The 14,772-nt window shown below is 46.8% G+C and overlaps 2 protein-coding genes across 2 annotated transcripts in view; one reads left to right on the forward strand and one right to left on the reverse strand.

Moving 5' to 3' along the window:
* Positions 1-14,772, reverse strand: part of ncf4 (neutrophil cytosolic factor 4) — a 17,167-nt gene continuing 2,395 nt past the window's right edge. Inside the window, exons 5-10 of the mRNA XM_053854915.1 lie at positions 14,077-14,204; positions 11,067-11,118; positions 5,194-5,292; positions 3,532-3,677; positions 2,526-2,591; positions 1-302 (exon numbers count right to left, since the gene is read on the reverse strand). Coding sequence (XP_053710890.1) covers positions 95-302; positions 2,526-2,591; positions 3,532-3,677; positions 5,194-5,292; positions 11,067-11,118; positions 14,077-14,204 — 699 coding nt within the window. The 3' untranslated portion in view covers positions 1-94. The remainder of the gene's footprint in view (positions 303-2,525; positions 2,592-3,531; positions 3,678-5,193; positions 5,293-11,066; positions 11,119-14,076; positions 14,205-14,772) is intronic.
* The window catches only part of pvalb7 (parvalbumin 7), a 15,919-nt gene continuing 6,888 nt past the window's right edge, over positions 5,742-14,772 (forward strand). Inside the window, exon 1 of the mRNA XM_053854917.1 lies at positions 5,742-6,023. Within this exon, the coding sequence (XP_053710892.1) occupies positions 6,017-6,023 (7 nt within the window). The 5' untranslated portion in view covers positions 5,742-6,016. The remainder of the gene's footprint in view (positions 6,024-14,772) is intronic.

Raw genomic sequence — 14,772 nt, forward strand, 5'->3', positions numbered from 1 at the left:
ATAAAAATGGCAACATTTATTTGTACAGAACATGGATGAGAAGAAAACCGCTCCACCAGATGAAGGAGAACGTGAGGTCGTCTCCCCCGGAGACTCAGGGCTTGGTGTTGTAGACGGACAGGTCACCGGCCAGCGACACGTGCAGCTCCCACAGGAACTGGTTGACCGGCCTCTTGGCGTTACCTTTGTTCCGTCTGCTCTCGCTGATCATCAGCCGGACGTCCTGGTCGTCCAACAGCCGGATCAGATCGCCCTCCGCGTCCTCATAGTTCAGAGCGATGTCATCCTTGTTGAAGACTTTCCTGCAACAACGTTTTCATATGATTTGGATTTCAACAAATCCAGGTTCCGCTGTCAAGCTCACCTGAGCAGTGGGTCACGTGACTTAGCGGCAGTATAGCGGTTAAAGCTCATCCCTGTGCTGTGATGGTTCACGTCCGGCGTGTGTCTCTTGTGCATGCACAGTGGTACCTCAGTTCTTGACCACAGTCCGTTCCAGACGGCCGTTCGAGAAGCGATTTGTTCGAAATCTGAATGGATTTTTCCCATTACAATGAATGGAAAAAGCAATAATGCGTTCCAAGCCTTAAAATAGTCTTCTGTAGGAGTGAATGCGCTGTTCCTCTATGTGTGTGGCCGCTGCATGTGGGAGGGGTTGCAGAGTCAGTGACGTCTCTCCAGAAGTGAAGAGGTGTCCGGTGCGTGTCCAGCTCTGAATGTGAGCTTCTGTGCAGTTTGGCTGTGACAAAGTCATAAACCAAGTCAAGCTCTGTCCCAGACTCGCCTCATCCCTGTCCCAGCTCCAGCCCACAACAGGACATCAAACCCTGGAGTGAGCGCTCCAGCACCTCCCCTGTGACACTCTACCACGGTCCAGTGTGGAGACAGGAAAGGTTTTACACCTCAATATGAAGAAAAAACACTCAGTAAATGGAGCTAACGGGACACGTCTGCATACAGAGGCTGTGTTATACACAATAACAGAGCGTGTCGTGGGCCAGCTGATCGGTCCGCGCACGTTATGGTTTTTCCTGCTTTTTTCGGGAGCGTTTGAGTTCTGGATTTTGGTTCGAAATCAGAAGCAAAAAATCTGGAAATTTTTGTTCGAACTCTGATTTGTTCAAAGTCCGGGACGTTTGAAAACCAAGGTACAACTGTATTTTTAAAATTCATACGTGATCCTCCTGGAAATATTAAGTAGCGTAGATAGAAATGTACGTGCCATTTATTTGACTTCTATATATTTTGCCACCAATAACGTGGCTGCTGACTGGAGCGTCTCATCTACACTCCACTGAATTCAACAGACTTCACCACCATCAACAATGAATCATCGGTGAAACACATGCCAGACCTTTAGTTCAGGGAAGGACAAAGTCAAACGTGGGATTCAGTCATGTTAAATCGTGGAACTGATGACGGTCCAAGTCTGCGAACCGCGACTCTTATTGAATGGTTACGTTTCAGGTTACGTTGGGCCGATGTTTCAAAGTGAAATGCGATTCAAAGTCGTCGATCGATATCTTGCAATTTCGCTGGACTAGCACGTACTTTTCCGACAAACATTGGTGGCTCATGTGTTGAAGAGCCGTATGAAAGTGGGCAAAGAGCCGCGGGTTGGTCAGGCCCGATCTAGTCGCTTGAACAAGAGCGACTCCGCTGCATGTTTTCCCGTCCCTGGCTCCCTCTCATCCATCAGCTCCGGATCATATTACCAGTGTTTCCTCTGGGCCACAGCAGACATGAACAGGAGGAAAACAATAACAAGCTGACGGGAGGCGGATATGAACTGATTAGAAGGGAAGCATCGCGGCGCTCGTGACTAAATGAACAGGTAATGAGAGTCGGAGCGAAGGTGCAGCGAGATGGAGGAGCGGATATGATGGTGTAATTAGCCTGGGTCTCAGGAGGGAGTGGGTCATTTGATCAGACTGTTAAAGGGAGTGAATCAAGACCTTCTCCAGGAAAAAATGAGCCTCAAGTTAGAGCTTAAATGTGTCTGAGGTTGTGTTAAGCTGGTGCGGATCACAAAAGGGATTTGAGGTCAGGCCGCTGGGGCAGCAGCGGGAGCAAAGACGTCCAGCTCCAGCTCCTCCACCACCAACCGTCACCCTCCGCAGCCTCCTCCCAGAGGTCACCTCACCGACGAGGGACGTGCGTGACGCCTCCACTGGCTTACACTGAGGTGCAGCGGATCTACTCTGAGTCTCTCACCGATTTTAGGACTAAATATTGACTCTATTTTTATTCGAATTAAACCAGCAATTCATGAGCACCTGAGAGAGAAAGACAAGTTTGTCTCCTGTTTTCTGACCCTCAACGTTCGCACATGTCAAGTGTAATTTTCACCTGGTGTTGAACCCATGTATCAGTTTCATTAACACGCGAGCTGTGTAAACACAAGTCATTAACGCGATGCGCCGGGGTGGATGCAGCGCCGCCTCACGTGGCGAGCACATGACTTCAACAGTAGAGCGCTGGAGAAGAGAAGCGCGTCTGGAGATGTGGAAGAAGCTTCCGCCCACCTCATGTGATGGAGCAGGTCCTGGTACGTTGGCTGGCTGGAGAGATCTTCCTGGACACACACATCTCTGGAAGGAAAAGCCAAGTCGCTGCTTATTTTTAACACGTTCTTCTGGGAGAAGAAGGAAAACAGCGTGTTGTTCTGCAGGATCAGAGTTAAAGCCACAATGGCTTGGTGGTCTTTTGAAGCTACAGAAGTGAAGGGAGAGAATCGCACTGGACCACACACCCCAGACAAAAAGATTCACAGCCTGTCTTGCATCCTCCTCTAGACACCATCGACGTCTCCCTCTTCTTCCATCTGCCTCTCCAGAACCACTGGCCATGAAGAAGACGGCCCTCTGACTATGTCAATGTCCCTCAAGAGATCAAATATAAAACTGCTTCTAAACAAAAGGTTGCTCCAGCTGGTGTTTCTCATGACCGAGTCCACATCTAACGTTCTTTGTTTAGTACCTCTTGTTTCCACTCCTTTTTCTTGGTTCTCAAAATAAATGGAAAGAAAATGGAAAAAATATTTTAGAAAAATGGTTTTTAAAATGTAAACAAATATATCCACATTTCACATTTTGTGGTTTATAAACATACATTTTATTTTAATTTTAATTTCTGTGTCAAATGTTTTGAGAGCTTTATTCACACATTTTCTTCCCTCTTGTTTTTGTCCAGATGCATTTAGATTTTTTTAAAAGTTCATATCATATAGGGGCTGTTTTTGCATCCTGCATTCTTCAGCAAGGGTTTGAATCAGGTCAACCAGACTGTTACTAGTCCGGTTGACCGTCTGACCTGCCCACCCCAGCTGTCATGTGATGTGCTGATGAGGCTTCATGAAACACTCTTTATTTTCACAGCCCACTAGATGATGGCCCTGGTTTAATACTGATGTGAGCTTTCATTTTTCAGGATTACAGATTCTACACCAGAGCGCCATCTGGTGGGCTCTGAGAATGAGGACAGTGTTTCGTGAAGCCTCACCAGCGCAGCTTCTCTTGCAGTGACGCTCACCTGGAGTCCACGCCGGAGGCAGAGTGCATGTAGCAGCGCAGGCAGCTGTAGGTGTGGCCTTCACTGTCCTGGTCGATCTCCGGAAGCGGCTTGATGATCTTCACAAAGGATTCTGGGAAAATACCCGTCTTCTTGTTCACTGTTCCCTGACAGAAAGAGACAGAAGAATTACAAATTTAAATGGAGCAGTTGGTAGTAATGTGGAACTGCATTTTCAGGGGGAGGCAGTACTGACGTATATCCAACAAAGCTGTCATTCTTTCATGCAATCGTCAGACGTAGGAAAGCGGAATCATTGAAAAAGCCTCGACGCACTTGTCAGAGCGAGTGACTAATCCCGAACTCTCGTGACACCCAGCGTGTGCACAAGAACTGACGCTCGAAGCTGGAAGAAAAGAATCGCTCTTCTCCTCAAGGTTCTTTGAAAACATTCACGTCAGACTCCTCTTTATTCCAGCGCTGACCCTGCAGATGATCTCCAGATAAAAGCTGCAGTTATTCTCACTACTGCGCCCCTGGGAAATCGGACGTCCTCCCGGTATCTGGTTGTCGTCCTGCGGAACTTTCATGGCGACATGAGTCAGTGGCACACAGGCTTGTGAATCACCGGTGCGTGTGATGTCATCAGGTGGTCCGGTACTGGCAGCCTCTGTGACCCAGGTGGGTCGCCGAGTGCACCAGGCTGAAGGTGTGACCTCCCTACAGACACAGAAACCTGACCACATGGACAGCACAGGTGACACCAAACACTCCTGGAGCGGTGGGTCACGGCAGGACTGGAGCAAGATGGAGCGCCATTTCTTACACAAGACCTTCAAAACATGCCCACCGCGGGTTCTATTGTGACCCAGGTGTGACCACTTGAGACACTGCAGACACTTCTGTCAAACCTTTCCTGCCATACAAACCTCCTTAAGTTGACATGAGAAATGACAGGCTGAATATTCAGTTGTAGATTCACAGCACTCAGATAAATCCTTATCTTGATGATCTCTATCTAAAAGAAGGGTAATGGGTTGGCATTTAAAACTGCAGAACCAGCATAAATCATCATTCCTATACAATAAATAGGACAGTCAGTAGAGTGAACATTTGGGTTTAATCGCACTGGGACTCTCACTTTACACTTCACCTTCTCTATCTTCTATTTTTTTGTTTTTATTTTATTGACTGCACTTTATTCCGAAGCACTTTCCTAGTTGTTCTGATCTGCTCTAAATGCAACATAAAGGACGGTTTCATCATCAAGGTTTAACTGCCGATTTATCGTGAGTTAACTCAGCTCCAGATTAAACAGCCCTAATAAAAGTCACTTATTTTATTAGAAAACATGTCACGCAACAGCAAGGTTTTTATTATTCAATTTCATGGAGACTAACGAAAAGATGCATAAAAATTATTACAATTATTAGGTGTGTATAACTATGGTGTACTGTACTTTACGGACCTGGCAAATTGGACTTGGTCCAGGTGTTTAATGGTCCAACACGTGAGAGCATGAGTCATGAGAGCAGTGGAATGTTTAACCTCAGCCTGGCTTCAGACAACAAAAGTGAATTGGTGACTTTCCAAACAGGTCTATAGCATAGAAGAGGAGAGCAACTGACCAAAGGTCAGCCCAACTCTGGAGCTTCTCTGAGGTAACTCTACATCGGGTCTCACCTCCAGCCAGTCAGCGTTGACACGACGCAGCAGGAAGATCAGCTCGCCTTTCTTCAGGTTCAACTCCAGCGCACCGCTGCCTCTGAAGTCGAACATCACCTGGGGGAGCAGAGGGGAGAGACGCCAGTGAGACCAGACCAGTGCCACCTCGAGAAGCTCTTCCTTTTTTTCAGTAGAGATGGCCACATATGTTTTTGGCACCGATGGGTCATGACTGGTAAGTTGTGTCTGACCCTCAGACCCAGAAGGCTTCTGGGCAGCGCCGAGCAGAGGAAGCCGGTTGGATCTGGGTCACCATGGAGGCTTCCACACACACTGCTTGCCTGTGATAGCTGCGATCACAGATGAGGTTCTCCACATAAGGATTACATAAAGTTGCATCAACTGCAGGAGCTCGCAGCTTCAAAGCTATTCCTACAAATCCACACCAGAGCATCTCCCACTGATGCACACCCCTCTCACTATGGCAACATGTTTGAAGATGACACACACATTCAGGCTCGCACTTGTCTCTGGTCGCCACAGAGAAAGTCACTATGGAAGCAAAATCTCTTGTTACAGCATGAACATGACACAGCAGAGGGGAGGGAAAAATAAAACAACGAGGTAGGGTGATCCCAAAAAAAGAACAGAGCGGTTAAAGCAGTAGGAGGAAGGTGAAGAAGAGGAGGAGGAAGAGGAGGAGGAGGCGAGAAGAAATGGGAAAGTTAAACAGAGGTGCAGCGCAGCAGAAGGCTGAGAGATCACTGCTGTCTCCTGCTGTCCGGTGGTGTTTCGCTGCTGCGAGTGAGGAGCCGCGCGCTGGGATTATCTTCACGGGACCATGTGTGGTGAGTGAGAGGATGATGTGGATGGATGCGAGAGCCCGGGATTTAGAAGTGATCCGTACAATCTTCAAATAGACTCAAGGATACATCACATCAGATGCTCCGCACTTTTTATGACACACAACCATTTCCACACTCTCTCGTTTCCTAAATTTCGTCAAAGCAAAATTTCCATTTTGCATTTCTTGTTTTGCAAAAAGGCAAGAATCACAGGATGCATGTTTAAAAAGAGGAATTTCACTGGCACATCTTCAAGCTGCTCACTTCAAACAACTGACCTGCACCTGCGACGGTGTGAATGGGCTGATGTTGTGTACAGTTACATGGGTTTGAGTTACTCGCCAAATGTTCTCCAAGGTTTCTCAAGTCCTGAGTTGTCCACTGCCACCCTGGGAATTTTGCGAGACTCCAGGTCACTCTTGCATTCATCTTCGGTCCATCAGATCATAGTCAGGACTGAAAGATCGAGCGACCGCTGCTGCTACAGTCTACAGGACCAAAGCTATTGAGTGAGTTAGTGTGACTTCTCCGGTGGGTTGCCAGGTTCACCGCACCAGTCCAGAGCTCTGCCTCCCACTTGTGGAAGGTGCTCCTCAACTCCTTCACCTTTGCTTCCAACTTGCTGGAGTTTGTCGATTTCTCTCCTGGTTTATGCGTCTGAATTTTTAATTCCCTTTCATTATTCACAGCTCCACATCATCTGCTCGCTTTAATGTGATTACATAATAATTCAGCTGCAGCTCGAACATCCTTGAGCGGCACAACCTTAATTTTGATGGGAAGAATGGCTGATTCCGTTTCAGCTCTGCTTAGAGACCAGGCTGAACATCACCATGGTGACGGTAAAGAGTACAAAACCTTGATTATGAGCTCGGATACTGACTGATCTTCATCGATGAGGAGTGTTGTATCGGGTGCGTGAGGATTGAAACACTGGGATGCACTTCATTACCCACTGCCTATTTTTATCTCCTCGTCCCAGCGCAGGTCCCAATGTAGCATCGACCTGCCGGTGGCTTTCCTACAATATGACAATAAAGGTCTCCCCAACTGGCACTTTATTGAGGTCACTGTTGGTGGGTCTGTTTGTGTGCGGGGAGGTGCGGAGGTTGAGGTGAAAACAGAGCGTGGATTAGAAGAGCAAGCAGGAGAGGAGAAGATGATGGAGGTGCAAGCGGAGAGGGCCAGTCAGTCGAGCTGCCGGCACAAAGACAACCAGGATTGTGTTGGTGGCTAGGACAAGACAGCGGTGAAAGGCAGGGTGGTAATTCGCCAAAAGCATCGGGCCGAGTTGTCAGTCGAGTAGTAGAGTCACACCTGTGTGGGGCCCGGAAACCTGGTTACCTGCTGTCATTTATTGAGTTTTGCCCGACTTATCATATGTGATAACACAGCAGACCTGAGGGACAGCACATGTGCTCAGGTGTTTAGGAGACCAAGTCAGAGAGGCTAGATGGAGATGGTTTGGACAGTACATTGGTAGATGAAGATGTTGAGGTTGGAACTGCCAGGCAGAAGGTGGAGAGGAAGGCCACAGAGGAGATTGATGGAGGTGGTGAAGGAGGACATGAGGTTTGTAGGTTTGAGAGGAGAGGAAGCAGAGGACAGGGGGAGATGGAGGATGGTGATCTGCTGTGGCCACCACTGAAGGGAGGAGCCGAAAGGAAAGTATCATATGTGATAACAAGCTGCCCTGGTAATGTGCTCAGGCACCCTCTGGCGGTGGAGTCAGGACTGCAGACTGTAAAGTCCCACCTACGTTTTCTCCCATCTTGGCTCCAGATTTGGGAGTCAAGCTTCCACACATCCTGCTCATGATTCATCTTCCCTCTTATCATTAAGTATGTTCAACCCCGGACTTGAGCAGCACAGGATTCCTCCCTCCCACTGTTTTCGTTGACTCCTCCCCTTCAGGAAGGGGCGTACAGTACACCCAAACCAACTCCCCCCATGCTCAGAAAAATTCCTGGTGTGATCTCAGATCTTGCTGTTTCTAAGTGTAACACTGAAGTTGAAATTCTGAAGCAAAGTCATGACTGAAAAGGAACCTTCACCGCGCTGCGGCGCCTATTATTCTGACTGAAGAGACGAATGACTGAATTGGTTTGACGCCAGTGGTTTGAACCTTAAAGCTCATTCGCTCCCGCAAGCCAACTTCAAACCAGAAGTCAGGTAACCATGGTTACAGAAGAGCATGAAAGAGGAAGAGCTTGCGAAAGTTTTCTGGATCAATAATGTGGCCGAGCACACGGAGAAGTTGAAAGGTTAGTTTGCGCTGCAACTGGATCTTAATGAGCGCACCAGCGAGAAGAAGTGCACTCGGCAGGTTTGCATCGAAATTTAATGGAGCAGGTTTCGTTCTCCATCTTCCAACAAGCGCACGCAGTTCTCGGCTGAGTGGGAGTGTGTGGGAGCGCGGCTGCACAGTCAGCAATAACAAGTATGTTTGCAAACAATTACTGGATCATCGTGCATGTTCAGACACAGATCGCAACTTTTTCTCTTTATCGCTGGATAGTTAGCATCAAGACACTCGGGTGGAGGAGCTCAGAGTAACAGCACCAGAAACACATGCGTCGATGGTGGATCCTGGAGGCATCATGGGTCTGAATGTCATATTTAAGCAAAGCCGAGATGAACTCTCTCAAGGAGCTGTGGATCAGAGACTCAGGAGTCAGAGCAAGAAAGGTCTGAGATGAAGCTGCTGAAGTTGACTCGGAAGATCAGAAAAGAGTATATGAGGCGTCATGTGGACAAGTTTGGAGTCAAAATTTGGACATGTGGAGAAACAGATGAGGAAGAGCAAGACAAGCCTTTGGGTTCATGGATGTGAGATTCAGTGAAGTTAGGGAAACACGAGAGAAAAAAACAAGGCGTTTTGTTTCTCATGTAACGTTAAACTCAAGTACAATTAAATCAGAATTTTCTCATCAACGGTATATATATATATATATATATATATATATATATATATATATATATATATATATATATATATATATATATATACTTTATGATCAGTCATTACCATGTAATAACCCAGGTAAACATCATATAATGCAGTACTTGAGTACGGAGCCCTGGAAGTGACATGCATGTATTTATTTTTTTTGATGTTTTAATCTTGAGATAACTTATCTCGTGATAATTCGAATCTTGAGATCATTTTTACCTCAAGATACAATCGTAAATGTCTGCCTCTGTGGCTAAGCATTTTGTATACGTCCTCCAGTAACCACTGTGTCTCCCATGGGTTCGTAACTGTTTGTCAACGTTGTCATTCGCTGTATACAAGTCAGAATATTGCAGACGGCAAAGTCTGTGCGCTTTTGACACTCAATAATACCACGTGTGGCTAAGCTATAGTATTGGAATTGGCATGCATGACTTTTTTTTTTTTATCCCGAGATAATATTTATCTCAAGATCATTTTTATGATCTTTTATGCATGATTTTATGAAAAAAAAAAATAAAGTCATGCATGTCACTTCCGGGGAGGCGTAATACGTATAGCCTAACCACATATGGTATTATTTTGAGTAGAAGGCACTTGATCAGAGTGTTAAAGGCGCACTGACTTGCAGACAATGACTGACAATGTTGACGAACAGTTACGAAGCCATGGGAGACACAGTGGTTACAGGAGGATGTCGACAAAATGCTTAGCCAGAGAGGCAGTTAGGCAGGCGCTGACGTTTACGATTGTATCTTGAGATAAACATTATCTTGGGATAATTGTTATCTTAAAAAAAAAAAAAAGAAAGTAGTAAATGCATGCCGCACATGTCACTTCCAGGGCTCCATACTTGACAGATGCAGTTCTAAACAACACAGAGTCACTCTGTCTGACAGGGACCAGAGTTCTGCTAAAGAGTCGCTTCAATGCCACGACCAGCCGAGTTCATAAATATGTACAGAGGAGTAACTAGTTTCACCAGAGAGGGAGCGCGAGCTAAAATAAATGTTGAGTAGGCTGGCAGCATCGTGAGTGGAGTACAGCTGCATTTCGCCTCTGTGTGGGAGAGAAGGGAGGCAGAAAGAGAGAGGAGCAAAATGTGGCTCCGAGTTTGCTGATAAAGTGTGTGTGTGGTTAATGCGCGTGTGAGTGGGCTGGCAAAAGTTGAATGTGTTCACTGGGTGTAAATCACCTAGAGTTCCAGAGATATAGAGCCCTTCACCTTCAGCTGCTCTGACTTTGACACTTTGTTAGAGTTTACTACGAGCTGCAGCCAAAAGGGACCGGAACACGACACAGCGTCCATCGAACACCTCAGTCTCCAGGGTTGCTGACTGAAATGACCATGATGAAGGTGTATGGAATGTTCAGGGAGGCTGATGTGGTGGAGGGAGAGCTGAGCCAGAAGGCAGAGCTCCTGATGTATTCGTTGTGTTACGTTCTCACCTGTGCGTGAGGAGCAACATCGTATATACAGGCTTTCAAACTGAGTCTATTCCACAGGGTGGCGACAAAAGGTCACATTGTCTGGCAAGATGTTTCAGGCGCTAAACAAGTCAGTCCTTTTATGCAGCCTAGAGCTTTTGTCCTCAATGCACGCTGCGACCCAGGAAGGTCACATGAGCAAGCTAGCGAGCGGAGCTGAATGATACTGGATTCAGCATAAGATATTCCAGGTAAAACAGCTCACAGAAACAGAAATGTTGGCTCATGACTTGTTTGTGATCAACATCTCGGCACCTTGTGGGATGAAGCCGGACACTGCACGGTACGGCCTCTTACCGCGGTGTAACTGGGTATTAACTGTGGTTTAGATGCCAAAAAGGCATTCACTCTCAGACCGACACCAAGTCTCATACACGCCGTGCACCACGTGACATCAGCGTAGATGACTCATAAAACACAACCTGCGATGCGCGACCTCCAACATCAGTCACAAGTTAGAGGATGACTCACGGTCCGTGGCGTCATGAGTGTTTCGTATCAGAGCGACACATTTGCAGTGTTTGTTGTTCCTACTTAAGCTGATCATCTGTGCGTAGTTACGGAGATGGTAACCAAAGCAACAACAACAACATGCAGACACAAACCTCGGCTCTGGGTGAGGAGAAGATGTCCATCTTGGGCTTGACAGTCTTCGGTCTAAAATGGAGACATGCAAGAGCAAAAGTTACCGGGAAGTTGAACAAAATTGCTTAGAAACTAGCTGCCAAATTAAAGTACTTTTTTGACGTTCAGTCATCACTGAATGGTACTCACAGTAAAACAAGCATGAGTTATTACATAACACACTGCAGCATGTGCAACCTGCTGCTGGAATAAAGCCTCCACATACAGGCTGTGAGGTTGCCAGTTTAAAGACTATCCATCGGAAAGTTGATGCACAGATCCCAGATCTATGGGCAGCTTTCCTCCTGGACTCTGAGGAAGAGTTGGGGACCTTGATCTGAGGCCCTCTAGGCTTGAGGTCGGCGCACAAACACTTGCTAAATCTGAAGCGACGCTGCGGTAATCTCATTGTCATACACCACACACAAAGATTCTGCCGCACCGACTCGTACTCCCAGCCAGAAATGGAAAAAAACAAAGGCCAAACATCACTACAACCGGCACGAAAACAAACATGGAACAGGACCAGATGATGATGATGGACACGCGTAATTCTTTAACAGATAAATTCCGAAAGGAGACAGAGCCAATACAGACTTTCTAGTTAAATGGGCGAACTTGAGTTGAGCTGGTCAGAAAACTGAACAGATACCGCTAAACATACAGTACTATGTGAAAGTATTGGGTACCCACAACGTGAGCCTGCACCCCCTTTGAGAACTGGTTTGACACCTGTGCTCAGTCGGATCATTTCTCAATTGGCTCCATTCCGTTCCAATAGTTCAGGTCGGGTCAGGAACGATTGTCTCTCACGGAATTTTTGGTCGTAAATGTTGAAATTGTTTAGTTCAAATTCACGTGTAACACACCCCAGACGAGAGGATTCTCTCAAAGGACAATCTTATAAGAGTCAGTGTAAATGGGGGTTTACCGTCTGAGGTCAGAAAAGACAATCGATCGATTATCGTAAGGGGTGTACCCGCCCCCTTAAGGCAGTGGTAAAGAGGTTTGTGGCGCAGAAGGTGTTCCCCATCTTATGAGGGCATATGGAGGTCACCATCAAGTGGACACTGACCTCAGAGAGAGGCTGTGAGCCAGTCCAGGCTGGTGTTGCAAGACCTCCCTGCTAGGAGCAGTCTAGCTTACACATCCATGTGGACCACATCAGTCAGGGGAGCTGCAGCAGGTTTGTTGTGGAGGCAGACTCGGCTCTGAAATAGTTTCACTGCCCTGCTCACGAGGGGGATGGCGGCAGGAGGAAGTCCCAATGTGGCAATAATGTGGCAAGCTCTCATAACATGGAGGCTACCCAGTCCTCCCATGTCTGGAGGTCCAGGCCCACAACAAAAAAATAAAAAAGATGTGGGTCAAGTTCAATTTGAGGGTATTTCGATCGGCATAAACAAGGAGCTGGGCGAAAGCAAAGCTGGGTGGACAAGCAAGTCAAACAAGAATAATAACTTAACTTCATGAATATGACAGCACCGAAAAGGGAACTGAAGCCGTAAGACGCTCATGGTACGAATCCCACAAAAGAGGAAATGAGAAGCTTCAATGTCCATTTCTCTCTTCACAAATCCACATCTGTCTGGAGAGGGGAAGCACTTATCTCATCATCATTTCCTCTTGCGGGAGTCCGAGTTTACCACATATCAAACTTTTGTAAGCTCAGTTGGGCTAATGTCAGACTTGATTCATCATTTCTGCCGCAGGTTTGTCGACATTCAACGGAGTGAAATAGATGAGCATAAGTGGCGCATCCTTTTCTTGATGTCAGATATCCCACACAACACTATCTGCTGGGCTTCAGTGGGAACATTTCGGTGCTGTGAGGGTTCTAGTCTCCTCTGTAGCCATAGATGTTGCATCTGTCAGGCTGAAATTAGATCAGAATCTCTCTCTGGTGTGAATTCAGTGTGCTGTTTTGGCTGTCCATTACCAGTGTCAGTGACGGGACTTGTTTCTTTCACACCTCACACTGAATGACTGATATTCCTCCACAAGTCATGCTGAGTTATTACAACAGAATCTGACTGACACTTCAATAACATGCGCCATTTCCATGCAAATAAAAAAACATGGATTTAAAAAAAGTCTTTTCCGAGCACATTTATCAGAACAAAAAAGTGGCAAGACAATATTGCGCTCACGCAACTTCAAAATGACTCATATATGTAAACACATTTCCAATACACATCCCTGCTGCCAGCAAAACTAGGGCAATAACTTCCAGCACATACAGCATATCCACATTCTCCATCAGCCGACTAGAACTTTCTTTTGTGAACTGCTTCATTTTGCTGAGTCAGCAATCATTACCGCATATTATTTATGACTTCACTAACTTATATTTCTGTTGCTTCTTTGTTGAAACCTCTGCCGGTATCTGACTGTTCTCACTCCAAGGCAAGTCTTTTGTGCCACTCTTGTGAACCTTTGTGTAGCATGTCAACCTATTTGGCATTTCAGTTGAAGTTTCCCCGCCCACATTTCCAGAGGCTAAAAACAGGGGTGAGGATGAGGACAAGAGGAGATGAACTAAAGTGCTCCCTGTTACCTTTCTTGGTATAAACGTGACCATGACTGGTGCCGAGAGTGTGGCACCGCGAGTGCAGCTATTTAAGATGGGAACCTTATGGAGTGCCACACCATATCTTGACCATTCCGGATTACTGTCTGGTTCCAGGAGACTCCACACGGTCACCGCCACCTTGCCCACACAAGATGGGTGGATTGATGGTCTACTTCATCGTCCAAGCGAGGTATAAATAAAAGGGAACGATATAATTCAGGGTTCTGTCCAGAATTTCAACGTGAAAGGACGTGTCCATGGGGGATGGTCAAGGTGTGTCAGAGTTCAGGTGGGGAGGGTCCTCTGGTGGATAAACAAGCTGCGCTTGGAGGAGGTCTGCGCTCTCCGAGTGACTCTTTATTATTTTTAATCATTATTATTTATATCAGACTAAAAATTCAGCTGGAAATGAAACTCACACTTTGCGTGTGGGTGGGCGGAGTCTTCTGAGGGCTCGCGGTTGGTGCTGGCTGTCCTCCTCGGTCTGGTAGAAGAACATCCGCACGTCCTCGTCCAGAAGCAGCCATGTTGGGAAACTAAGCAGCCGCTAGGATGAAAGACAGAAAGGGCTGTTACAAAAGAGGAGGTAGGCTGCGTAACAGAGGAACAGGAGTGCAGTAGGAAGAGGCAAGGGAGGACCACGTAGGTGAAGACAAATACAATAGGAAAGAGCGAGTGGGATCCTTGTTTTTTTGGCTGTAGCACAACACTGAAACATGTCAAAAGTCCCACCAGCAGTCGGTCAGACGTGATGTGGGCACGAGGCAGAGCGGAGCGGAGAGCGGGGAGAGGAGCGCAGCGACGCCTACATGCGCTAAACTACTGCTGCACAAGTCGGAGCTTCTCTCCCCACCTACGGCAACGCTCTGTGCCCACCATCTTGTAGGCTAATGTGCTGAGTGATGCAAAACTTCCCTTTGAGGAATAATAATAAACTGAATTCAAATGTGGATTTCGTAACTCAGGCTTGTCAGGAAGTCAAATGTGAAACAGGGTTTATTTTAGAGTGTTGCGGGAAGACATGGAATCAGAGCTTGCCTCAGTAGAAACCCTCACGTCAGAAACCTCCGTGAAACTATTTGAGACCATTGTCAGCTGCGCCGTGCGGTGTAGAA

This window comes from Synchiropus splendidus, chromosome 2 (assembly GCF_027744825.2).
Source record: "Synchiropus splendidus isolate RoL2022-P1 chromosome 2, RoL_Sspl_1.0, whole genome shotgun sequence".
Classification (NCBI taxonomy): domain Eukaryota; kingdom Metazoa; phylum Chordata; class Actinopteri; order Syngnathiformes; family Callionymidae; genus Synchiropus; species Synchiropus splendidus.